The 26,985-nt window shown below is 36.0% G+C and overlaps 1 protein-coding gene across 3 annotated transcripts; it reads left to right on the forward strand.

The window, feature by feature from the left end:
- Nucleotides 1-353: 353 nt before the first annotated feature.
- Nucleotides 354-26,868, forward strand: EXOC1 (exocyst complex component 1). 3 transcript variants are annotated; one of them, XM_062492804.1, is made up of 20 exons: nt 354-537; nt 2,226-2,359; nt 3,195-3,325; nt 4,161-4,320; nt 5,194-5,214; nt 5,981-6,168; nt 6,805-7,032; nt 7,265-7,397; nt 7,574-7,683; nt 8,201-8,254; nt 12,487-12,636; nt 13,725-13,830; nt 17,824-17,987; nt 19,683-19,793; nt 20,274-20,350; nt 20,836-21,064; nt 22,128-22,311; nt 23,502-23,701; nt 25,198-25,392; nt 26,197-26,868. In XM_062492804.1, the coding sequence occupies exons 2-20, from the start codon at nt 2,236-2,238 to the stop codon at nt 26,347-26,349; spliced, it is 2,718 nt and encodes a 905-aa protein (XP_062348788.1). In that variant the 5' UTR covers nt 354-537; nt 2,226-2,235; the 3' UTR covers nt 26,350-26,868. The 3 variants fall into 3 exon arrangements, with proteins under 3 accessions (XP_062348788.1, XP_062348789.1, XP_062348790.1); XM_062492805.1 differs by lacking the exon at nt 8,201-8,254 and having other exon boundaries at nt 355-537; XM_062492806.1 differs by lacking the exons at nt 5,194-5,214; nt 8,201-8,254 and having other exon boundaries at nt 355-537.
- Nucleotides 26,869-26,985: the final 117 nt, after the last annotated feature.

The following is a 26,985-nucleotide window of genomic DNA, read 5'->3' on the forward strand; positions in this document are numbered from 1 at the left end:
GCCAAATGGAATTACAGCACGCAGTCAGACCCGGACATTGCAATTCGAAATTGAGACTGTGTGACACTATAACACACTGTATGCATCTTCCAACACCACTTTACCTGCATTTCCTTGGTGGAGTCATTTGTCCCCTAACAGACACGCCTCTGCCGTGACGCCACTGGAGGACGATGACGTCACTTGGGGCGGCCTCCTTGCCCCGGGCCCGCCGCGCCTCACTCCTCCCCGCCAGGGGGCGCTGCGCTGGCAGCCCGGCCCGAGCCGCGCGCCCTTGTCACGTGGGCGGAAGGAGCCGCTTCCCTGGCCCGGCGCGTCCCGACCCTGGCCCGGCGCCGCGGTGAGAGCGAGGCGGCCCCGACACCCTCCGCCCCTTCCCCCGTCCGGGCGTGGGGGTTGCCGCGGTGCTCCGCGGGCCGGCTCGGCGCGGGGCGGCGGCGGCGGCGGAGCGGGTCGGGGGCCGCTTGTGCGGGACTCGCAGGTGGGAGGAGGTGAAGCGGTGTCAGACCAGCCCTTGGGAGGCCGACGCTGCTCTAGGTATCTTTTCTGAGTTTTCCGTTTAATGATTGATCTTTTTGCTGATTGCCTGGGATGCCGTGGTTGGGCTGCGCCCTTGCGTTACGTTCTGAGCCGGTGGGATGCAGGAGCAGCGTCTTTTCCTGTTCGCAGCCTAGGAGAGGCCCGGGGCAGAGCAGCCTTACCACATTGCTGTGCCCCATCTGACGCGCATTTCCTGGACAGGCCGCGCCTGTGATGTGATGTCTCTGACAAATTTCACGTATTTCACAGAGGAAAATGCAGCAATGCCTGAAGGGCTTTATATGAGTCTAGTGTGATCTCTGCTTTCTTGAAGCTTTTTTTTCTGAGGAAGGAGCTTTATTTCCAGCTCCTTAGGCTAAATGCTGTGTTCCTTTGAGTCAGCAGGATTCAAGTGTGAAAAGCTTAATTCTGTGCTTTATCGTAGCACACTGTGATGGTTTTGGTGGCTATGACTAAAGGGACCGAGTTTGTAACTCAGAAGTTGAACTGTATGTGAGAGCCAGTCTTGGATCTTGGATTTATCATGTTATGCTTTATGGGAAAGATGTAGTCTGCCTGACGTGGACAACTTGTGTTAGCACTGAAATGGGAGAGTTAGCAATGTGTAGCAGTTTGATAGTTACTTAGAGCAGAAAATAAAATCCTAAATATGGAAGGAAAGAGTAATCTGAATCGGAAATGCATCAGTATTTTGTGTGTTCATTTTACCCATCTGCTGAAGAGTAACAAGAATGGTAACATGGTACAATTTGGGAAACAAAAGGTGAGCCCAGCATTTGATGAAGAGAAGGAAAATTATTTGCACCTATGGAATAGTACACTGCCATAGGGTTGTCACATTAACACAGCCCTGAGCTCTGTGCACTTGACAATGCTGTTTCCACTTCAGCATGGTGGCCCTCATTTTCACAAAGTTCTTAAGTTACTAATCTTCAAAATTACTGTAGCGCCCAAGATTTTTGTCTTTTGTCTGAGTTTATCAAAGAAAGCAACTCGGGCATCTTCATGAGAACAAGCCAACGTGAAATTTAACTCTGTATATGTCTCAGCATCAAGCAGTGTAGCATGTCATGTGTACTAATCATGCTTTTAATGCACTGTAGAATTTTAAGGCACAGATAATATTGAAACTTCTGTATTTAAATAAAACCACTGGAATGTGATGTCTAATGTGTTTCTTTGTTCACTCTAGATAAAATCTCCATGTAGTGTGAGGAACTGTTTTGAATCAAGTGAATATTGCTAATTCCTTAATTTTCTGGAGTTTGGTGGGGTTTTTTGTTTTGTTTGGTTTTTTTGTGCTTTCTTTTGAGATTGAATTCTACAAGCTTGAGCATTGGGTGGTCTTTTCTTCTTGATTCCAGTTTCAACTTTTTTATCTTAATGCCTTGTATTGCCCTCTACTACAAAGAAGCTTTTTGTCCTCCATTGAATTAAGTTGAAGCATCATCCAGGTGTTAATAAATAACAGTTTTCTAATTTAAATAAGTAAGCTTTTTTTTTTAATTTTTTCCTAAAGTGGTCTGGTTGTCTACCCAAGTCATGTCTCTCTAGATTATAAGTCATTAAGTTACCTGTAAAATTGAATTTTAAAATCCTGTAATTACTGTTAAGTACATTACTGGTTCTTTTTTTGTGTCTGTTAAATGTGCTGGAGTTTATTTTTACCTCCTAAAATCTTTCAGCTGAGAGAAAATGACTGCAATCAAGCATGCTTTGCAGAGGGATATTTTCACTCCCAATGATGAACGTTTATTGAGCATTGTGAATGTGTGCAAAGCAGGCAAAAAGAAGAGAAACTGCTTTTTGTGTGCCACAGGTACATTGGAATACCACACTGTTTTTCTTGTCTTCACCTTTGTTTTTTACTTGGTTGCATTTGTTTTAGCTTTATGTACAATCTTTATTCTTGACTTGTGTCAAGCAGGTGCTTTCCATTCCTAATGGAGAAGACTAGTTATAGCTTGTACTATATTATTGATGCTAACAGAAAAAGAACAAAGCCCACTACTTTTATTCACAGATCTCATCGTAATTTGAAAGGAAAGAATAAAAAATTATTCTTTTGGGACTGGTGGGCTTTTGAAGCAAGCTTTAGGAAGTGCTTAAAACAGGCTTTAGTAATCATCTAGCTCATAAGCCTAAATAAAATTCTTTAAAGAATATTGGCTAGAGTCCGATGAAAGGCAGAGCAACTGAATTGAGTTCTAATGTTCCTTGAAGTGTATGTTTATTACATTTTATCTCTTAAAATTAGGTGCTTTGGGTTGATCTGTCAATAAATGATCTTCCTAAAATATTTTTTTTTACTGAAAAATGTCTGAAAATGTTTTTATTCTGATTGTACTCCCCAGTTCTGTCTGTGCTTTGTCAGTTGTATGGTCATGGTCCAAGATCTGCTGTAGCAAAGAAATAGCTGTAAGTTGGGGTCATTACCTCACAAGCTGTATAGAGGTGTATTCCTGTTGGGTTGAGACTTAAGCTGAGACTTGAGCTGGTTATTGTGGATGAAAATGTTTCAAAGGGTCTCTTCATCAAACAAATACTATGAAATCTCCCCCACGGATAATTTGTTTGAGCAGTTGAAGTACAGCAGAAACAGTTGTGAAAGTAGTATGTGTGTTTTGAAATTACTCTCTTGCTTCATTTCATAGTGACAACGGAACGACCAGTCCAAGTAAACGTGGTAAAAGTGAAAAAATCTGACAAGGGAGATTTTTACAAAAGGCAGACTGCATGGGCACTTCGAGACCTTGCTGTTGTGGATGCCAAAGATGCTGTTAAAGTATGTATCGCTTTTTTGTTTAGTCCTCTGTTCACAACATCCTCTGTGTTCCAAGTTAGACTTAACTTCCTTGATACTGGCTGCTTTAAAAATTAGATCGATAACAGGTTAATTAAGATGATACATTCCTGTGCCTGGGATTTTCTTTCAGCCTTTGTAAGAATATAACCCTGGTAAATTGAATAAGAGTAGTCTAGATATGCTTGAGTAGCAGTAGCATCAATATCTGCCCTGTTGCTTGTAGTGATCTCTCAGTGACTGTAGAGAGTATCTGCTAAGGAGTAGTTTTTTTTAAATCTTATGTCAAGTTTTTCCACCCCAGCTTAATTTCCAGTAAGAAAATTTATGACTGTTCTGCTAATGACAGTCATAAATTTGTCAAAATATCCTGCTACATGTAATGTGGTTTTTTTTAGGGACACTTAAAATGTTCTTAAAGAACAGCATATAAGCTTGAGGGTGGGCTGGAAGCATACAGTCCTGATATGGTGGACTTTTCCACAGAACATCAGGAGGAACCTATTTTTGACCACTTAAATTCATTTGTTGTCATAAACTTTGCTGAAAATATTACACGCGTCTGTATTGTGTTATTTTTGTCTTACCCGCCTTGAAAAAATATAGTTGTCATAGCATGGATTCTGGTTTTTCACTGTCACTATTAGTACCTTTATTAAGGTGCATGTGGGCCCTAAAGTTGCTGTATGAGTTTAAGGTTGGCCTCTGTGTAATTTAACTTTTGTCCTGTCATCTCAATAATTAAATGTGTGGACAGTCTCTGCTTCTTAGAGAATCATGTAACTTTGGAGCCTATAACATGTTTCATCTTTTGCAGGAGAGTCCTGAATTTGATTTGCATTTTGACAAAGTGTACAAATGGGTTGCAAGCAGCACAGTGGAAAAGAACACCTTCATTTCATGTATCTGGAAACTCAATCAGAGATACCTTAGAAAGAAAATTGACTTTATTAATGTTAGTTCACAGCTGTTGGAAGGTAAATTTCTACAACTGTATTTGAAGTATAAAGTTTAGTAATTACTGTTGTTAAACAGATATACTAAAAAAATACTCACAATCCTGATGGGTTTTCTTATTCTTATTTCTTTTCAACTTTATATTTTCTAAGTCTTCACATAATCAAGATTGCTCTATTACAGATATTCTGTTAGAGAACTGAGAACGAAGACAAAATACTTAATTAACAAAGCTCTAAATATTGATAAACTTACTGTATTTCTAAGACATTCTGATTCTTGAACAAAATAAAATCTTACCTCCAAGAACTAGTAAATGTGTAACAAATCTGCTTTTGTTCTCATTTGCATTTTTCCTGAATTAGAAAAATGCTTTAAAAAGCAAGGGTCTGTAGCATTCTAGAAGGTAGTGGGGTTTTATATGAGATTTCTTGTTCATTGATTGTGAAGCATGTGGTAAATTCTGATGGACTCTTTTACAATTTGTGTGACTGATTGGTTGCTAAGAAGGCTTTGTATCTTATTTGCTTATCCTGTAGTAAATATTTTTACGGTCACATTATCTTTTAATAGTTAACATTTTATAGTAAGGCTTAGCAAGTAAGAGCATATCACATGGAGTCTGTCAGAAGTGATGAAGCTACTGCTATTAAATACTAGACTGGTATGTGCAGAAAAATTTGAATTAGAAATGTGAAACAGGAAGGATAACATTTCTGTAATTTGGTGTTGACTAGAATTTGTTTTAAACCAACATCTAACATTTCAAGTTTGTGTAATAATAAAACATTCAAACTTACTGCCACTTAAATGTATACACACAGTTCGTGCTTTGTCTAGCTAACATTCTCTGCTTCCTTTCCTCTGCTTTTCCATACCTTTTAATTCTTCAGAACTTCCTAAAGTTGCAGAAGGTGCGTAACACCTTTTTCCTTTATTTTGCCTTTTAAACAATTTTCTTAAACAATGCTTTTTGTTTGTTTGTTTGTTTGTTTTAGTGCTTTGGTTAGCTTATCAAGTTGCTAGAGATAAGGGACATGTTCCAAATGTCTTAAACACTTTCTGGCTAGATGGTGTTAATATTAATCTGTCATGCTCTGGGTGGCTTGTTAACTTCATTAAACACTTCTGTGAGAAGTCATAGTTAATGAAACCATTGTTTATTTGATTTTCATTTAAATCGGAACTGATTTTCATGCTGTGAAACTCATCTTGAGCATCAATATAACTTCTCTTTATTCAGTGGTATATATCTGAAATTCAGTATGTTTCCCTCATGCTCTGTTAATCAAAAGAGAGAATCTAACTTGTGCTGATTTTCCACTAATGAATGGAGTTATAAAATATATTCTGTTAAACACTCTGATGCTGATTACTAGTGTAAGAGGTGAATAAACTGAGGCTAGGTTTGTTCCTTGGAATAAAGGAAGGTGGATATTTGTCTTTCACTTATTGTACATAATTTGGAAAACTTTGCTGTTGGGAATCAGTTCTGGAAATTGTAATGAAGCGTGTGGAAGACTGAGACTTGAAAAATGTGTTCATAGGCAGCAGGTGCTTTTTAGGACAGATGTTTAATGGACTAATATACTTACAGATAGTTAAACATACTGAAGTACTCTTAAATGCTTGTGACTTTCTGGACTTGATAACATATTTTATTTTTCTTCTTTGCCTAAGAATCTGTTCCAAGTGGAGAGAACCAAAGTGTAGCAGGAGGTGATGAAGAAGCTGTGGATGAATACCAGGAGTTAAATGCAAGAGAGGAACAGGATATTGAAATAATGATGGAAGGGTGTGAATACGCTATTGCTAATGCTGAAGCCTTTGCAGAGAAGTTGTCAAGAGAGCTGCAAGTGCTAGATGGGGTAAGCATTCTTTCCAAAGCACAGTGTGCAAGCATGTTGAACTGTTCTCTTTGATGCTGACCACGTAGCTTTCTCTGAAAAGGTAGTTAATGTGACCTATCACGTACTTGAATGTAAATGTTTTTTAGACAACCCAGAATTCTAGAGGTTACTTGGAAAACTTAGGAGATGCAGGGGATACAGACTTGAGGGAACCATCAACAACATCCTCAAACTGTCAAGTTGTGTGTTTCTTGTATATTTTGAAAATTGCTGTTTTCATGGCGATGGCTGATCTTGCAACAGAAAATCTGACCTTATCACCTATGCTTTTTCTTTATTTATTTTTTGGAACTAAAAATGTTCTGGTATAGTAGGGATTACTGTTTGGCTTTTTGCTTTTCTACAGACCAATACTTCAGCTCCAAGAACTTGAGCAAAGTTTTGGCTTTGTATCTTATCTTTTTGAAACAAGGACGTTTCAAATAGACTGAGGAATTTCTGTGTTAAGGAACACTATGGCTTATATTATTCTGTTTTGTTGATTTCATCCAAAGTTTTGGAAAGTATTTGACAGTAATAGAGGGAGAAGGAGATATGAGAATGCTTTTGAGGTGTAAAACTGTGTTCTAAAACATGACTTTATTTTCTGTACAGGCAAATATTCAGTCCATTATGGCCTCAGAGAAACAGGTGAATATCTTGATGAAGTTGTTGGATGAAGCTCTAAAGGAAGTTGACCAAATTGAGCTAAAGCTGAGCAGTTACGAAGAAATGCTTCAGAGTGTAAAGGAGCAAATGGATCAAATTTCAGAAAGCAACCATCTAATTCATCTCAGCAACACAAATAACATTAAACTGCTGTCAGAGATAGAGTTCTTAGTGGTAAGCGTTTTTGTTATGTTTACTATGGTTGTTCATGTCAGGTATAAAATTCTTTTAAGTTGCTACCCTCTTTAGCATGAGGTTCCTTTAAAATAATGAGCTTATTTTTCTACTTTGTTGCACTATTTTCATTAAGACATAATGACAAAATTGTATTTATTATTCTTGGTTCACTAGCATAGCAAACTAATTTGCTTTCAGTTTATGGACAATGCTATCCATTATTTTGTAGAATCACATGGATCTGGCTAAGGGCCATATAAAGGCCCTTCAGGAGGGAGATCTGACATCTTCTCGAGGCATTGAGGCCTGCACTAATGCAGCAGATGCCCTACTGCAATGTATGAATGTAGCTCTTCGTCCAGGTAATGTTTTTGTTAGACTACTGTCTGACAGACAAAATTTATTATGGGAGTGCCTTGGCAGCTAGCCTCAGATTTTGTTCTGTTGATTGAAGGAATTGTGACCTCTGGTCCTCTTGGCTCCCTTATACAATATTTTAGTCTGTATTTGTACACTCTGAAGTCTTTTTTGCTTGTAGGACATGACATGCTTCATGCAGTGAAGCAGCAGCAGCAGCGGTTTAGTGACCTGCGCGAGCAGTTTGCACGGAGGCTTGCCAGTCATTTGAACAGCGTATTTGTTCAGCAGGTATTATTTCTTACTGTTGAATATGAGACTTTCGGGCAGAAACTTTTCTGGAGAAGAAAAGCGATCTAAAATTGGACATATTCTGTGCTGTAATCAGTAAATACTAGAAGGTGTTCAGGCAGAGATATTGCTAAGCATACCAAACTATAACTGCCTGCAGAAGTCTCTTATGTTTAAAAAAAATCTCTTTTTAATGGGCTCGCTATCCGAATTCAATGCATTATGTGTTATATAAGGATTGGTTTTAATTGTAGAGCTTGATTATTGAGGAGAAAAAAATTGACCTTTTTTAAGGATGTTAACTGAAAATATTGAAGGTCTTGCTGTCTGAACCTCAAAGACCATAAAAAAAAACCCCAAAACAAAACCAAACATACAGAGTAAAACGTCAGAACCTTGGTTTTGTTTCTTAACTTGAATTATTCATAAAACACTGTCCTGATTCTTGTTACCTAAAATCTGGGTGTTTTTTTTAGCCTTAGCTTTCTAATCTATGTGTTTTTTTATCTTCAATTAGTTTACTCAGACCCTCCTTCAGCTCTATAACAGGTCCTCCTATCATTCAGTTCCAGTGAGTACATTGAGTTTGATATGAGGTTTTCTAACTAATGTTTTCCTGAGCTTGAATTACCTAACTAGCAGCTGCATTTTTGACTTTGCAAAAAGAAATTTGTCCTTACTGATTACAGAGCATCAGACATACGTCCCTTTTCATTTCTGTTATTTTTATCAGCCCTGAAGCTTTGTTTTATCTTTTTGTGAACTAACATTCCTCTGGTCTCATTCCCAAAAGTTGCTGAGAGAGAGACTGACATGCATAGAGGAAATATATTTTCAGGAAATAGTAAATAGTAATAAATGTACAACAGTAAAAAACAGTATATAAAAAATAGTGTGAAATTGCAGTATTTGTAAAGAAGAGAATAGTAATTCTGGTTTTATATATATTAGCACAATAAAAGTTTTACAGTTCTAAATTTTATGTATTAGACTGTGTGCAGAAAATGGAATAGAGTAACACTGGAAAATTGTATAGAAAATTGAATTTAGAGCCTGGATTTTTATGTAAAGATAACTGTTTCCTACATTTTCTTCAATTTGCAGAAGAATTTCAGCTCCACAGCATATTGTTTTTTTTGCCTTTAGCTTCTGTTCTTAAGGTATTTTTCCTCTGTCACTTTCCATGTTTTGAAAACCTGGGTATAGACTGTGTGCCCCAGCCCTTAAATGAGCAAGTAGAAGTTATGTTGTGCAAGTCCTGTGTAAATTTATCCACAAAATTTGAATATTGGACTTGTGTATGGAAGTGGCTTGTGTATGGAAGTGTAACAGAATGTCTTTCTGATGTTCTCTTCCGAGGATTTGATTTTTAAAAAATGGTAAGAGATTATTATTACTGTGTTATATTAGGGGTATTAGATCTAAATTATTATTCTTATGACACTTTCCAGTGCTGTTGAGAATGCTATTACCAATTGGCAGTTTGCTTTTTAAAAATTCTGATACTAGTAGTGGCCTCACATTGTTTTTCATACAAACTTGCCCTCTGAAAAGTTTTGGCTTGCTCTTAGCTGTGAGGTATTAAATCAACAGATAAAAATCATGACTTTGCTGTTAAGTTTAAGCAGGAAGAGTTCATTAACTGCAGGAGATGAGACTCTGCAAAGCTCTCTCTTTGTTGTAAAAGAGAGGAAAAAAGGGTTTGTCCTTCATTTTGAGATACAGATTCAAGTGCTGGAGATATCACAGATTTTTGTGTGTTCTTACTAAAATGTGCTTGTTTTGTTAGTTTGAGAAATATAGCAATTTCTTAATCTCATGTTGTTGGAAACCTCAATTCCAATACTTTGTTACCTTTAACATCTGACAAGTTGCATTATTTGTTTAGAATGTTTCTTTAAAAAGTAATTTACAGTACTTCAGAAAAAAATACGGTATAGAATTCCAAATTAAAAATATAAATGAAAACATGATAATGTCTAGGCAGCTGTTAATATAAGCAAGACATTCTGATTTGTAAGTCATTAGATGGAAAAACATAGTTATATTGACATTTGAGCCCAAATATATTTCCTTGAAAGTATGAAATTGCTCTTTATTTTTTGAAAAGCAAAACAACTCAATGCTTGATTCAAACTACTGTTGTAAGATACTAAAGTGCTTCACCTCCTTTACATTAAAAGGAGAATAAATACTAAAACATTAAAACAGAAATGCAACTTCAGATTGCCATTTGCTGCAGTGTTAACTGTTTACTAATAGTTAATGTAGTTGTCTTTATTACGTAATACTGCTCATAAATTACCCTTTTACTTTAAAGATTTTTTAACAACCAGGTTCAGCACTCAATTTAAAGGCAGCTCTGGGCTTTCTGCCTTTGAAATACGAAGTAGGTTGAAACTTTGAAACTAAGAAATAGTTGAATAACAAATTTTACGTGTCACTTGGTAATGGTATAAATTCATGTGTAATGAGAGAAAGTCCATTGATGAGATGGGAAATGTATGTCTAGAAGGTCTGTAATGTTTTAGGGCAGTCTTGGACAGGGCATAATTTACTGTAACCAGAATGATTAGTCCTGTGGAAAAGTTGGCCTGGAGAGAGCAATTTACCTAGTCAGGGAATTTGTCATCCAGCTTTATAAAGAATGCAACAGCTAACCAGAAAAGTTGTTTGTAATAAAGAGACACAAATAAAATGGTTACATGAAAGAAGAAATCAAAACTTGGATAGCTGAGGATTTCCTAGCAGTAATATGAATGAGCATTTGGACTGATGTAGTTGATGAAAGCTGTGAAAGCCACCAGGTAAATTATGTTAAACTATAATGAACTTGAAAATTAAAAATGCATGGTGTAGGAATGTAACAAATGAGGGGTTAGAGGGAGTTTCTCTAATCTTTTTAAATAGAGGAATATCAAAGATTTGGTGAAAAGATTTTGCTATGTGCCCAGAAGTATGCCCACAGTATGGAGTATGACCTCAGTAATCACAACAGCAGTTGTATTGCTAGTGCTGGCTGGATTCCAATTCCAAATTGCGTGTTCCAGTTATTACACTATGTTAGCTTTTTGTTGAAGTCAGGCTACAGGATTGTTTTTATAAGTGAAATTTATAGTGTTATCCTTCCCCATCTTCTGTGAGCATAAATTAACAAAGTTGGCCAGGACTTGTTTCTTTGGGTCTATTTGTATGTCAGTTTATGTAGCTAAAAGTGCAGGGCTCTGAGTAAGTTCATGCCCATGTTGGATACAAAAAAAAGCAGTGAAACAGGTTGCCAAAGAACTTGTGGATGCCCCATCACTGGAAGTGTTCAAGTCCAGTTGTTCAAGGATAGAACTTTGGGCAGCCTGGTCTAGCGAAGGTGTCCCTGCCCATCACAGGGGAGCTGGAACTAGATGGTCTTTAAGATCCCTTCCAACTCAAACTGTTCTATGGTTGTTTTGTCATAGTTCAGCTTTCTCCAGAAGCTGGCAGTGTTTGTGTTGTGTTACTTAGCAAAAGTTAGTATTTTACAAATTAAATCTTAGGTTTATTTTTTTAAACAAGTCTGTGAATGTATTGTGGAAGAAATTCCTCTAATGAAAGACTTGAACTGATCAGTATCCAGTATAACAGAAAAAGGATAAGAGAAAGTTGCTTTAGTTTTGATCCAAACTGGCTTCTGTTCCAACTTAGAAGCAGGCAAAGGCAGTTTTTAAATGGTATAGCTTATTGTGCTGACTTGTGGTGTCCAAGATGGAACTGTCAGGAATGCTTCCTCTCTCAGGGATGGGCATTGACATTGACTGACCTGCGCAAACCACCTGCGCATGTGATGCAGGAATTGGAGACCAGTTAGTACAATCTTTGTGTGCTGCCATGGCACAGTCTGTAAGTTCTGTTCCTGTATTTACTGCAAGCCCAGTAAAAAAGGACTTTACAGAAAATATTAAAGCCATGTGGAAATTTAAGTCTCATGCTCCATTCTTTTAACCCAGGGATAGTGGTTGTGTGTTTGCTGTGTGGCTGCACAGAGGTGTTACCTTGCTTGCTCTTCCTGAATTGCTCAGGAAGCTTGTTCAAGCAAGTGAAAGCTGAAAAAGCTAAATCATGTTGTTCTAGCGATATGATGGATCTCTGTGTAAAGGAGTAGCATGAAGTTAGTAGCTTGTGTTAAATGGATTGGTTTGTGCTGCACATTGTAAACTGTTTAGTAAATGTTCACTGACGGTGTGTTGTGTATGTCTGTTTGTGTGGAGGGAGAGTGTGTGGTGTGTGCACTGATGTTTTTAGGATTTGATCAAGGAGAGCTTGGCCAAAGTGGACTAAAGTATGTTGAATTGGAGCAGGCTTTCAGAGGAGAGGTGTAAAGCTCATCATTAACTGGGGACTTGAAAATTGTATATGGGAAAAACATGTTCAAACAGAAGCAGCTATTTTTTTTTTTTTTAGAGGAATAATGTGATAATCTCTTAAAATATTTCAGGGACAATTGAACGCTTGTCATTAAATTTTCATTCAGCTGTACATTGCATTCTTTTACAAAAAGTGCCGAAGTGACTCACCCTGAAAGCAAAGAGCTTTAAAATGATCAAGCTTATTAAGGTGCACTATCTGCCATGGCTGTAATAACTCAGTGTCTTTATTATGTTAGGTGTCAATTTTTCAGTCTGCATCTCTAGACCTTTCTTCTATGTGAAGTATTTTGATGCCTTTCTGTTTGTCTGAATGAGATGCTGTCTCCATATTAAATTTTTCAGGAAACTTCTAGTACATCTGTGTAGCGCTTCCAGATTTACCTTAATACTTTTTCTTATCAAGGGTCACGATCAGAGTTCCACTCTCGTCCAGCACTCTGCTGAATTGACATTACCCAATCATCATCCATTTCACAGAGATTTACTTCGATATGCTAAACTGATGGAGTGGCTCAAGAACACAGATTATGGAAAATATGAAGGGCTAACAAAGGTATGTGAAGTGATGAAATTATGCTAGAGAATGTACATAATAGGCTAGGCTTGAGAGTCAAAAGAATTGCCTGTGGGTATATACATGTCATTTTAATATTGGTGTATATTAAGTATAACTCACTGCTCCTCTTTTTTTATTCCTTTTTAGAATAGGAAGCTTCATTTTTTAGTGTTTGTGATCTCCTGCTGTTAGTTGTTTTTTCCTTCAAGCATTCTGTGCTGAAATAAGTTATTTATATTAATATTTATGTAAAACAAGTTTGCAGTTATACAGCCTAGTTAGAAAAAAAATTAAACTAATTTCAAATTGATGTGCTTATTGCCTGTGTAGCATCTCTGTTTCAACAGACCTTCATTTCATTTGGGAGTGTCAAAAATTTCAGAGGTCCCTTGTGCAGATTAAATAGAAGTGTTTTTCCTTTGTATGTATGTAACTTTTAACTACCTTGTTTAAGACTAACATGGAGTAAAAAAGTTACTATAGAAGTATACAAAATGTTCAGGTAGAAGTCAAGGAAAAGATAGTCCTTACGAAATAAGTCCTTTTTAAATTAAAGTACTATCATTCTTAAATGGAAGATTTAAATTAGTCTTTTAAAATAGCTTTGGAATAGTTATTCCTTTTCCTTCAGTGTAAAGCAGATAGTAAATGGTTGGCATCTTTGTGATCTTCTAATAAAAAATGTGAGAATTACATATTTACATGGCTTTTGTGGGCACAGTGAGAGTCTGATAGAAGAAGGAAAATGGTGCTGAATTCTCTCTCTTCTATCCTTGAATTGAATTCTGTGATACTCTACCACTAGTTACCTATCTGTATGTACTGTGTTGCATATTTTTCCTTATGAAGGAAAAGTAGAAGTTTCTGGTTAATCCTCAGTGAACTCGCTATGAAAATTAATGTAAGCTGTTTATATATCATTAATATATTTTTGTGCATGCTGCATAAATATATATACTTATATAGTCCACACCAGTTTGTTATTTAGTGGGATTTGAAAATGTGGAGTTTGAAGAGTAATTTACCAATAATAGAAGAAAATCGATATGGATACCTGTTAACTAAATGTACATTTTTCTTTTAAGAATTATATGGATTATTTATCACGACTTTATGAAAGGGAAATAAAAGATTTCTTTGAAGTTGCCAAGATCAAGATGACAGGCACAACCAGAGAAGGAAAAAAGTTTGGTAAGCTTCTAGAAGGCACATATCTTGTGTTGAATCTTACTATTTGCATATAAAACACTCACTACAACACCTAGGGTTAATTTTGTAGTGGTGTAAAATTCTTTACTTTTGGCACAATGGAAGAAGTTGGATGAAAAATATGATTGGTAAAACTTCTGACTTCTACAAGGCCAAAGTAGCACAACTGAAATCTTGGGAAATTGGTCAAAATAAAAGTAAAAAATACAGTATCTCTCTCAGCTTTCAAATCTACACTCACTTTTTATTACTTGAATTATCCCACTTTGTTACTTGAAGAATTTTGAAAAATGAACTCCTGTAATTAAAGGGAGTTTGGGCAGCATTGTGTTCCTTCTGCTGTTATTTCTGCTTTTAGTAAATCTTGGGTGGATTTTTAAGAAGCTAGTTTTAATGCTAATTCTGCCTAGTAAAACTTACATATTTTAATGTGTTTTTGCAGGGGGATTTATCTATGTAGCTTGAGATTAGAAATCATAATTTGTTAAGATGTAGGTATTTTTATTTAAGGGTGTATTCCTGCTTGGATTAGTCTTAACATATGGAAGTAAAGCTTAAAAAATATAACCTGGATATTTAAAAACTAACAGTGGTATAGATGTATTTATGTATTTGTCAGTTCTCTGTTTTGAGGTGCAGTGTTTCAAAGCTTGTTTGAAATATTTGTATTTACCACGGTTTACCAGTTTGCAAATTCTGAATTCCAAAATTATGTGCAGCTGTAAGTAGTAAGTTCTGTCAGCCTCTTTTGGGTCCTGAATTTATGCTTTGAAGTTTGATGGTAGAAACCAGAAAAATGTAATGAAAGGAAGAAAGCAGGAAGGTCGTAAGGCTTGTTTGAGAGAGGGAAAGGTAAGTCTTGGCAAGCTGTTGGACATGAAAAGCTAGAGGTGCCATAAGATGTCATTGTCAGAACATTTTATAAATCTTGAAAAGCAATCTTAGTGCAAGAAAAAAAAATACCTTTAGTCTTATACAAATTGATTTCTGAAACATTCTAAACACCTTGTCTTGACACTTGTTTTGTGATTTGTATTTGTGAAGAGACAGCTTTTGTAGCAGTTCCCAAACTTGTGTAAATGTTATGGAGCAAGAAGGCATTTTGGAGAAAGAGGTCCTTCAATTCACCAGAGTAAAAGCTGCACTTTGAGAAGACTTCTGTCATGTATTCGTGCAAATTTATTTATGTTGCAACACCTCCTAAGGGTGTGTAATTTGAAAGGCTTCTGTGTTTATTTTAGTGATTGTACTACTACTAATTTCACATTTATTCAAAATACATCACTTCTTAGTAGTAAAATTGTTTTAAGGAGTAGTGTAGGTGCATAATGCTCCAGTTGTACTCCAATACTAAAGATGATCTGTTTCCAAGTTGTGTTGGTGTGTGTTCTTGCCTTTTTTTGTGCTTTGGGAATAGCACTGCTATTTGAATGCCTCAAATGCAGAGGGGATGCTGGGAGAAATCTGGCATTCTGTGCTAGCGCAAGGTTCTTTGTCTGCATTTTTATGGCAAAAAAACCCCAGCCTGGGTCATGAGCATTCACACTCGTCTTAAGAAGTAGTCCTTTATTCTTTTTTTTTCTTTCTTTTATGATGAAGCCAAGACTTTGATACTTAAATACCATAAAGTCGGTGTTGGAAAGAGTGCTACTACTGTCATACGTTTGTATGGTGTAGCTTGTCAAAAACCACTAAGACTTTCCCTGATTGTCCAGGGCCTGATATTTGTAGTTCTTCACATTCTGTAGTAAGTCCCATGTGTTTAGAAATTGAGGACGATGAAGAAGTGGGACCAACGCATGACAGTTGCACATGTCAAATATATCATACCTTTTTTATTCAAAATCTGCCAAAACTCCCAAGATCTAAAAACTAGGCTGGAATTAAATTTGAATTTGATTGCAGTTGCAGTTAATTACCAGTAGTGTTACCTACTTGAGAACATCTGGTATTTAAGACATGTTTGTGGCATTTAGAAGTATCTACTCATTCTATTACAGTAGGTTCTGCCTGCCTGCTCCATTTTGGGGGGCTTGTAGCATCCATGCTCATCAAGATCTTTCTAAAACCACATATTGCTTTTAGTGTATGTATGCAAATGCCTTGTACTCTAGGGACTCTATGTTTTCTACAAATGCCCCTTTGCTTTAAATTTCATATTGAAGTCCACTTGAGGAAACGTCAATTCTGAAAAAAACACAGGAAAAATATAAAAACCTCTTTGTAAATTTTTTTACTGTATTTTTATTATTCTTATCCTCTCCAAATTTGCAGTCATCTGTTTTTGTGCAGCATGAGTGCAAAAATGTAAACATCCTGAGTTGCATCAACTAAGAAAAGGTTAGCCAGTCTTACTGTTGATATAAATTATTTTGCAGTAATTGTGTGTGTGTTTTAAATTGAAAAGGTGGACAACATATCTGACTCAGTAAAAAAATTCCATAAGTACATGTTAATTTATTCATGTCTATTTTTGATATGATTTTGATGGAAACTGAGTCTGACAAATAATTTAATGGACTTCTCAATTTGGGAAAACTTAAATATGCCTTACCAGAAGCATTCTTCAAACATACTATGCAAAAAAAAAAAATCACATTTTAATACCTAGAAACTTCCTCTATTTTTCATATAGTTTAGGTACTCAATTCCTGGAACAGTACCTCTCCAACTAAATGTGTTTGCAATGTAGTTACTTGCTGCTTATAGTTCTCTGCATGTTTCTTTCCAGTTAGAGCTTAACTTGCATCTTGTGCATGGTTTGTGCAAACTGCATTTTAACTTGTCTTTGTCTTTGATGCTTGCAACCTAATCCATCCCAGCTACACTGCCTCGAAAAGAAAGTGCTGTCAAACAGGAAACTGAGAGTGAGTATAACTAGTTGCTTTAGTTGGTGTTGTCAATGCATGTGTGTCAATGTTACGATGTAGTGCTGCATCAGGGAGAATCTACCTAACACCAAAACACTCTGTTCAGAATGAAATAAACATTTGCAGAACTACTGGGCTTGCAAGGCAAAAAGGAAGCACAGCTCTATGGCCCAGCATAGAATTTGAGAAGATCTTTTGGTTTTCCCATGCTACTAGTTGATAGTAAAAATATGTTTGTGCCTGAGCTTGTCATAGTCTTCCACTCCTCCAGTAGGTTGAAGTGACAATTTAGATTAGATTTATAGACTTTGTCTTGTGTCCCTAGACTAGATACCAACACAGCAGTTAAGTGAAGCTTGCAGGATTGCTTTTAAGTTTCTTTGTGGCTTAGATGTGAGAAGTTTACTTGGAGATCAAATAATGATAATTTTTTGGTCTTTTTTATTAGCTTTCTTTGTTCTGGTCCAACATTTCTGAAAAATTTGGGGGGGAAAGAAAATACATGCTCCTAGCAGAAGGGCCAGCAATTTCATGAAGAAATAACTGAAGGTTAATTATGTTCAAAAGGAGGGGAGAGCATTAGCAGTAGAGTTACTATGGGGTTGTACATCCAGCAAAATAGCTGGAACAAACTGTGTAGATAAAAGGATGTTAGCAGCAGAAAGATCAAGTTCAAGATGAAAAAGTGCCTGTGTGTATATAAAGCTTTTTAATTTTTTTTCCTTCCTGGGTTCAGTTCTTCTGCTTATGACAGCATTTGCCCAAAATGTATCCACAAATAAAATAACTGGTCTTAGCTTTCAAGTTGTCAAACCCCATGTTCCTGTATTTTAGAGTTTTGTTCCTTTTATACCTTTTTGCCATACTTTACAATGAGAATTTAAATAGTTATATTTTACTTTGAGGATTGCTGAAGAATCTCAGTTACCTTATAATGAGGAAATAATACATTTACAGCAAAAGCATTTATAGCTTTGACAAAAGTTGTTTGATTTTAATATAGGACTACAAGCAACTCTTGATCTCATCTGTTCTCTAACAAACCTATTCTTCAGTATTTTATTCTGCCTTCAGTTTCCTCCTTCATAGTGTCTTTATTTCACAGGTCTTCATGGAAGTTCTGGAAAATTAACTGGGTCTACTTCTAGTCTAAATAAACTCTCTGTTCAGAGTTCAGGAAACCGTAGATCTCAGTCATCCTCACTGTTAGACATGGGAAACATGTCTGCATCTGACCTGGATGTGGCTGACAGAACAAAATTTGATAAGGTAAAGCCAAAATATTGCATAGGAGTCCTGCTTAGTTTTGTATTTGACGTAGCTTACATATCCTTCTTGTATAGCTCAAAAATCTCTACTTTTTAAATCCTAAAACATGCCAATTTCAAAGTTTGTATGTACCATACATCTAATAAAGGCAATTCCTAAGAAATATGTAGATCACAGTATTATTCTCAGATTGCAAGGTTCTGTTTAAATCCTTTATATGCTGTGTGTGTTCTTTAAATAATATCAAGCATAAAAATGGTCTTTTAAGTTTAAGCCAAATATATGTTTTTAAGCAAATAGGAATGGAAGTGATGGATTCTCCACTGGTTTTATTTTTTTCAGCTCATTCAGTGTTCTGTGACATTTTGCCAATAAGTAAGCAAAAGTGAAAGATAAGGAGGATAAGAATTTTAGCCAGGACTTGAGCATGACTGTAAAATTTTATTTATTGTGGTTTCACATTAGTTATCATCATTTTCAACTTTAACCAATAGCACTAAGTTAATTATTAGAGTGGCCTCATCCTGTTTTGAAGTCTTCTGTCCTCAGCATCCGTTGACTTTTTTTTCCTGACCCATTAAAAGTGACAGTGCTCACCATTTCTTGCAGAATTAACTCCTTAGTGCTGTGGAAGGAAAAGAGTAGTTATCAGAGATAAAACTAATTTTGTTGTTCTTTATTGAATTATTTGATGGAGATGAATGCTTTTCTTCTGACCTCTTCAAATATTTTTTAGTCTTTTCCTGGGAGGAAATATATGCTTGAAACAATATTAACAGTTAAGTTATTACAAACTTATAGCAGCAACTTGTCTAGAATTAAAAAGCTAATTTGTTAAAACAGGTTTATACAATTATTGTGCTATTATTTTCAATTTCTCACTTGTATCTCACATCCATTGGGAATATGTGAATGTGATTTAGTATACACAGAGTTGTAAGCTATTGAGCTGACCTGCTAGGTTGTTCAGTTCTTTTTCCTATGGGAATTTTCATCAGCATGGATTTCCTATGTGGTTTGATTAGTTTAATTTATGTAAATTATTGCATGCCTTAATTTTTAAGTACTTTCAGAGAAAGCTCTAAGAGAAATGTATTTAACATTTGACTTAGAATTTCCTTATTTTGTATTAATAAAGTTAAATTATTGTAATTACTTATTGCCAAAATAGTGTTTCATTTTAGTTTAAAAATTGTGTTGCATACTTCAGTACAAAACCTACTTATTGTTTCTGTAGCAGCTATGTAGAAACTTTTTCAGCTTTTTCTAGAGAGCAGTTAACTTTGACATACACAGTTGACCTGTTTTTCTTCCCTGAGGCTTTTAATTTTGTCTTCCTCCACTCAGCAACCCAGGCAGAAAAGATGGTGGCAGAACCCAAGACTTACAGTTAAAATGCAAGTGTTCCCAGTATAGCACAAAAGTGCTTCCTCAGGCTGCAACTGGAAAACTTCTAGTTGTGGAAAAACATAGATAGTTCTTTTCTTCACAGTATTACATGTATAAGAAAGGACTGTGTTGAAGATGCAGTTGCTACTTTTAGAGATCTAAGTACAAGCTGTTCCCATTTCTGTTGAGTAGTAGTAAGTCTTCTAAAGCTTAGTGAAGATAGAAAGTGTATGCGACAAACAAAATTAGTATTGCTAACTGTCCATAGTATTTGGTGTGTTGATAAAATATTTTGACTTTTTTTAGATTTTTGAGCAAGTATTAAGTGAACTAGAGCCTCTGTGTCTGGCGGAGCAGGACTTCATTAGTAAATTTTTCAAACTACAGCAACATCAGAGCATCTCTGGAACAACAACGGTATTGTATGACTCACATTCTCTGCCACTGAAGGAAAAAGTATTGACCAGGCCTCAAAGGAGACCCATTTAAAAGAGAACTTTGGGATTTATTGGTGATTATGTAATCCAGGTGATAAGTAATTCATTTTTCTTCATGAACTGGAAGGGTCTTTATTTTTGGCTGACCAATTCAAAATTTATGAAGGAAGGACTAACATGTTTTCTTTGTCATGGCTTTGTCTCCTCATAAGATGACAAGAAAAACTCCATCATGCTAGGTAGGAAGACAATGGGGAGTAGTTATGGATAATACTGAATTTGGTGGAATGTGACTGGAAAATTACCAGAAACTTGCAAACTGCTCTATTTTCTGTTTTAGAGGCAGAAGGTGCTGGGGGTATGGAGCTGCTACTTATATTGCTTTTGTCAGATACAGTAACTGCCTTCACATAGAATTGGAGACATATCTTATCTTTACATGCATTCCTTGTTCTCACAGAATGAAGTGGAGGAAGTGGATGGAGTAGCTTTATCTCGTTCATACACTTCTGGTATTCCACAAACAGTATCATCTGAGTATGTGCTGCTATTTCTTATTATTAATTCTTAAGCCTATGTTTGAGTTTATTTGACATATAAAACTTTTTTTCTCTAAAATCAGAAATTATTCCCTTTCAGTGAAAGTGAATAGTGAACTTTTAATTTTTACCTAGACACCGAGTGTCAGTGAAAATAATATTTTTTTGTATATGGGATAGATATTTCTGTATATAGTTGTTTAATTATCTTAATAGTTTTCAAATTGAAATTAGACACTATAATTTAGAAAATATGCTTAGCAAAGTTCTGAGAGGGTGTGGCAGCTTCCACAGAGAAAATACTTTTTGGAATATTCTGTACCTGTGACTGTTGATTTTTACTGTGTGGCACTGACTTTCTGGAAGCTATGAGAATTTCTCAATGTAAATGAGACTACTATATGAAACAAATATACCAAAAAACATGTAAAATAGCCTAGTAAACTGTCAGAGTAATATTTTTCTCTTACCCATTTTTGATAGGAAGGACATGATCCGACAAATGATGACCAAAATATTTCGTTGTATTGAACCTGAGCTGAATAACCTTATAGCACTGGGAGACAAGATTGATAGCTTTAATTCCCTTTATATGTTAGTTAAGATGAGCCATCATGTATGGACAGCACAAAATGTGGACCCTGCATCCTTTCTCAGCACAACACTTGGAAATGTTTTGGTGACTGTCAAAAGGAACTTTGATAAGTGCATTGTAAGTTCTTCAGTTATTCTGGTTAAGCTTGGTTAAGCTAACTATAATAGTATAGGAAGCCCACTCCTACCCAGTTTGATTTTACATGTCTGTATGCTTAATTCTTGCTTTAAATTTGAAGTGAAAATTAGTAATTTATTGCTTTTCTACTGGCCAAGCCTTCAAATAAATGGTGGTTGTGTTTCTTTTTTCCTCTCCATTCCAGTTTTCCTCAATAAGTAGCTTTTTGTAACAAATAAGACCACTTGTTCACAGTTCTAAGTTAGTTAACATTCTTAGTTGTTTGTTTAAACTTGTACTCCTACTGGGATAACTGAAGTCCACTAAGGAAAATACAACTCTCTTACTTTTTTTACTTGCCAAGACTAAACCTTGTGGACTTATGAGGGTGTGAGTTCTTTTGACAGTAACAGAGGCAGCCTCTACTGTCTGAAAATTCCTTCTGCTAATGCAGTTTATTATATTCTTAAAAAGTGTGTGTGTATACATATATCTATAATATATATATAATATCATTATGATCACTATATTAAATATGGCAGGTTTACTGAAAACAGAACTGTTGGTATAACTTTGTTTTATTGTCATAAATGTAATTTGACTGTAGGCAAACAAACCATTCTTGATTGGTTTAATACTTAAAATGTTTGGAAACTGATTTTTTTTATTACACTCAGAAACAAAATTTCTTCAAAAGAAGATTAAATAAACTTCCAGCAGCAAAAGGAATTGTTAGTTTGGCTGAATCAGAAAAGTGAGCTTCCTTGTTAGATTATAAAATGAAAATTGTTAATTGCTTCTGGTGCATAAATTTGGGATGGGTGTTTGTTTTTGTAATACTGAATAAATAAAGGGGAATAAAAGACCATCTTTCCTCCTTCTTTCTTATTTTACTTAAATTTTTTTAAGGCTAAAAGAGTGAAAGACTAAACAGACATACTAATTTAAATAATTATTTCTGTCTTTGGTGGATAAATGTCAGGTTTTCAGTATGTCTGCAATTTTTTTCTAATAGTTGTTACATGATCTGGAGCCTAACACTTGTTCTTGTTTTAAATTAAAGAGTAATCAGATGAAGCAGATGGATGAAGTAAAAATCTCAAAGAAGAGTAAAGTTGGGATCCTTCCATTTGTTGCTGAATTTGAAGAGTTTGCAGGCCTTGCTGAATCAATTTTCAAAAATGCAGAACGACGAGGAGATCTAGATAAAGCCTACATAAAACTTATTAGAGCTGTCTTTGACAGTGGTAGGTGTTCCAAGGCTGTCATAATTACTAAAATAATGGTTTCCACCTGTTTATATATAATTTTGCCCCAATTAACAAGTGGTTTTTTCTTAGACTGTGCTAAAATTTTGGTTGTCTCTGTTACTGTGAGCAAGTGTAATCCTTTTGACTGCAGTATACTTATAGACACTTCCCTTTGTACATCCTGTGAAATAACTTTGGAGTTGTGACAGAGGGAAGTGGTTAAGACTCTGAAGAGGGAGGGGAGATGGCAGCAACCTGACATGCTCAATATGAAGTGGTTTCTTGTCTTTTTTTTTTTTCACCTGTAAAAAATCACATGGGAAGAACAGAAACTGGCAGTAGCAGATTTTTCCTCGGTTCAGGGTTTTGATTGGAATGAATCTGTGCTCATTACTGATAGCCTGGTGCCCTGGTTCACTTTCACAGTGGGCATCCTGGTATTCTTACCAAAAGGATGAACAAGCACTTAACTGCTCTTGGCTGAAGCCATCCTCTTTCAGTCTGCCTTTAGGTGCAGTAAGGGAGGGATAGGTAGAATTTTTTTTGCCTGTTTGTTGTTTTTTTGGGGTTTAGGTTTTTGGTTTTTTTGCAGGGGGAGGGAGAGGTAAAAGATCTGTGTGCAGGATTATCCATTTTTACTATTAAATTTAGGGAGTGACAGTAAATTTGATGATAAAGCTAATAAGGAGAAATGGTGTTTGAGAAATACATTTGAAAAAACCCCCCTACCTTATTGAAGAGTTTTGTCCTGGTGAACATGGGAATTGATTTTGCTGTGACTTCTCTTAGCTCTATCTTAGTTCTATCATGTGCAATTTATTAGGGATACTAAAAGCACACTTGGAAACCTCCCCAGAATGTGACTTGTTCCTCACACCTGTAAAAGAGACAATACATACTCATTATTTTGTCTTTTTGTAAGTGACTTTTTTGCCATACAGATTTCATCGTCTTACAACCTGTATGTATCTGCTGCTTCTTTTGAAGGCTCTTGGGTAGCGATTTATTTTGTCACAATTCTGACAGTTACTCATACCTGTACTCAGTTACGTGAAACTCAAAATTCCTTCTTTGAATGGTTATGGTTATTGATTATGTTTTCCTGAATTTGGTTGTCGTTTTGGTATTCTAAGGATCTAGACAGAATATTCTAAATATTCTGTCATTTTGCTTCTTGTTTCTTTTAGTTGAGAAAGTAGCTAATGAAAGCCAGAAGACACCCAGGGATGTCGTCATGATGGAGAACTTCCATCATATTTTTGCAACACTTTCTCGCTTGAAAATTTCTTGCCTGGAGGCCGAGAAAAAAGAAGCCAAACAGAAGTACACTGATCATCTTCAGTCTTATGTAATCTACTCACTTGGACAGCCTCTTGAGAAATTAAATGTGAGTATATTTGAGTATTCATTTAAATGTTACCGGATAGTTTTTGATTGTATTACTTCCACTATTTCACTGCATCTATTATAATCTCTTATTATTTTGCACTGGAGCATGTCTGGCAAGAGGACTCATGAGGGTAGCAGTCTTGGATGAAAATAACCAAATTTTTCATGGCAATTAATAGTACTGACTAAACATCAGTGTCTTAAGCAAATGGTTTGGAGGAAGAAGAAAGTGAGAGGAAAAGTCATCAGGATTTTTGGGATAATCTTCCACATGTCAGCTGCAGAAAAAAATTGCTGTAGTTTCTGAGCTGTTCAACAAGAAGAAAAGTTACAGGAAAATTCTGTATGTCTGAAGTTAAACTAAATGTTAAACTGAGTGGTGACTTAGAGGTTCAGACTCAGTTCAGTCCACTTGAATATCTCATGGCTTTTTCCTATAGACAGGATTTCAGGCATCCATTTTCAGAGACATTCAAGACGTATTCCCTTTTTGAAAATTAAAATGTTTTATTGCTGTTTGCCACTTGTGGATTGACTCTGACCAACACCTAAGCTGCCATGTAGTTAACTACTGCTCAATCCCTCTTCTCCAGGGTAGAGAGTAGGAAGAGCAAAAGTGAAAAAAACTTAGGTACAGGGATAGAGACAGTTTAATCAGAGAAGGGAAGAGAGAAAGATAGAGGAAAAAAAATAAAGTAAGTGATGCAAAAGTAGTCATTGTCTACCTCTCACAAGCAGACTGATGCCCAACCAGTTTCTGAGCAACAGCTACCTTGAAGCCAAACACCAACTCTGCCTCCTTCAACCTTAATTTTTATAGCTGAGCATGATGTTACATGCTATGATTTGGTCAGGTCTGACCTGTTCAGCAGTAACCAAAATGTTATCAGTCCAGTTTTAGCCACAAGTCCAAAACACAGCACCATATTGGCTGCTATGAAGAAAGTTAACTAGAGGGTTACCTCTGTCCTATCCAGACCTGATGCACTGTTGAGCTCAACCTGCATGTTCATAGAAATACTTGCCTCTATTTACTAAAACTTTTATATTTACTATGGTGAGAAAACTGGTCAATAGCAGTGAGAAGGGAGGGCAATTGTGAACAAATATGCTCTTATGTAATTATGGTTTAAAAGATGCCCAGGTGCTTTTAGGGAGTTCATCCCGAAGATCCAGTATTTGGATCCCTGGCTAGGAGCTCATGAATTGAGGATTTTGATGCTGATTGGTTGTTAGTTACAAGGTTGCAAAGAAAAGCTGGATTGTTTCTAGAAATGATTGGTTTCAGTTTTATGCTAGTACTTGGACTGCTGTATTGTTGGGTTGTGTTCTAATGTTCATGGCTGAGCAGTACTTCGTGCCAAATTAAAAAGGAGAAATTGGGAAAACAAAACAGTCATGAAGCAGAATCAAGATTTACCCATACCTATCCTTTTCAAATTAAGTTAATTATCTTAGATTTGTGACAGTGACTAATCTATTACTTGTTGTTAGCATTTTTTTGAAGGTGTTGAAGCTCGTGTGGCACAAGGTATACGAGAAGAGGAAGTAAGCTATCAGCTGGCTTTTAATAAACAAGAGCTTCGTAAAGTTATAAAGGAATATCCCGGTAAAGAAGTGAAGAAGGGATTAGATAATCTCTACAAGAAGGTAGATAAACATCTCTGTGAAGAAGAAAATTTACTTCAGGTAAACTAAATAATGTCTTAAAAACCCTATCATGTTACACAGAGGCTTTTTGTTACTGCTTTTGCATATGTATTCTGTGAGAATGTTCAGCATAACTCTAAAACCACCGATATTGAGTACAGCTTTTGGGTTTTTTTTATAATCCTGCCCTGTTTCTATATGTTTAATACTAGTTTGGACCAGAGTGAGAGAAAGTTTTATTTTCAGAAAGAAACTTCCTTTCTGATTCCCTAGATGACCATTAATGGGTGACATCTGTTCTGCAAAATACTTGGGAAGTAGAGAGTAGATTTAAATGAATGGGTAACCTGGTGAGAAATTTAGCTGGTGCACTATAGCAGAATACTTTCAGTTGTATATTTTCTCACAGTTGTATTAGCTGATGTTTTTCTTACACTCTGTAAACCTTTTCGCTGGAGTGATAAGTAGGCTTGAGTTAAGCTTGTTTAAACAGCTTTTTAAAGTCTGAAACATGGATTATAGCACTCTTCTGGTTCAGGGTGTTTTCCTGAAAGGGAAAAGCAATGCCTCTGTTAGGAAAACTTCCCCATCTTCTTTACTATTTTCTGCTTTGTAAATTTATTACAAGTCACGTCAACGTTACAGATCTTAATGGGTAAAAAAACATCAATCTTCTTTTTTAATGCATTAACTTCACCTATTGAACTTTACTAGTAATCTTGAACTCTAAGATGACACCTGAACTGAGAATCGATTAATGAGCCAATATTTTGTAGCTCACCTATGTCGGGTACTGTGCCAGGTGACTTTTCCTAAAGTTTGCTTTCTTTGGTTCTTTCACAGGTTGTGTGGCATTCCATGCAAGATGAATTCATACGACAGTACAAGCACTTTGAAGGGCTGATAGCTCGCTGCTACCCTGGATCAGGAATTACGATGGAATTCACTATACAGGATATTTTAGACTACTGCTCCAGTATTGCACAGTCTCATTAAGTTCTAGAAGGGAAGAGAGAAGCTAGGAGTGTGCCTGTATATAAGGGAATCAAACACCATAAATGTTACTGGGTTTTAAAAGGTGGATTTCCGTGTGTGTGTGGTTAACTGCCATATATGTTGAGTAACACTCCTGCTTCAAATGCCTTTCAGGGCAAAATAAAACTTTTGGGGAATTGTGCTTCTACTGGGCTGAAGTACTGTTTGAAAGCATTAATTCTGTGAAACACTTTGGATACAGTTTTTCCCTTTCCCTGATACTAAAATATTTTTATTTATAATTCCTTCTCTTGCCAAAAGCAGTAAGCACTACCTTCATAGTATGCTAAAATACTACTGTTTTCACTAATATTTTGCATCTTGGAAATTATGTAAGCATTGAAGACCATCATATATTTTCCCTTCCTTGTTCTAGGAAGTATGGATGTAGAACTTTATGCAGTGGGAAGACTGAATTCATGTTCTGAGATGTAATGTGACTATGGCTATAATTCTTAATTAAACTATGATCATCATATTCTTTATTTTTGTGGAGAGTTACTTCAAAAAGGTTGAAAATACCTGAAGGAGTTAATTCCATTGTTTTGCTGCTGGCTATTGAAGAGTTGTTCCATTTCTGCAGCCATGTTTTCTTCC

Source organism: Cinclus cinclus, chromosome 5, assembly GCF_963662255.1.
Source record: "Cinclus cinclus chromosome 5, bCinCin1.1, whole genome shotgun sequence".
NCBI classification, from domain to species: Eukaryota; Metazoa; Chordata; class Aves; order Passeriformes; family Cinclidae; genus Cinclus; species Cinclus cinclus.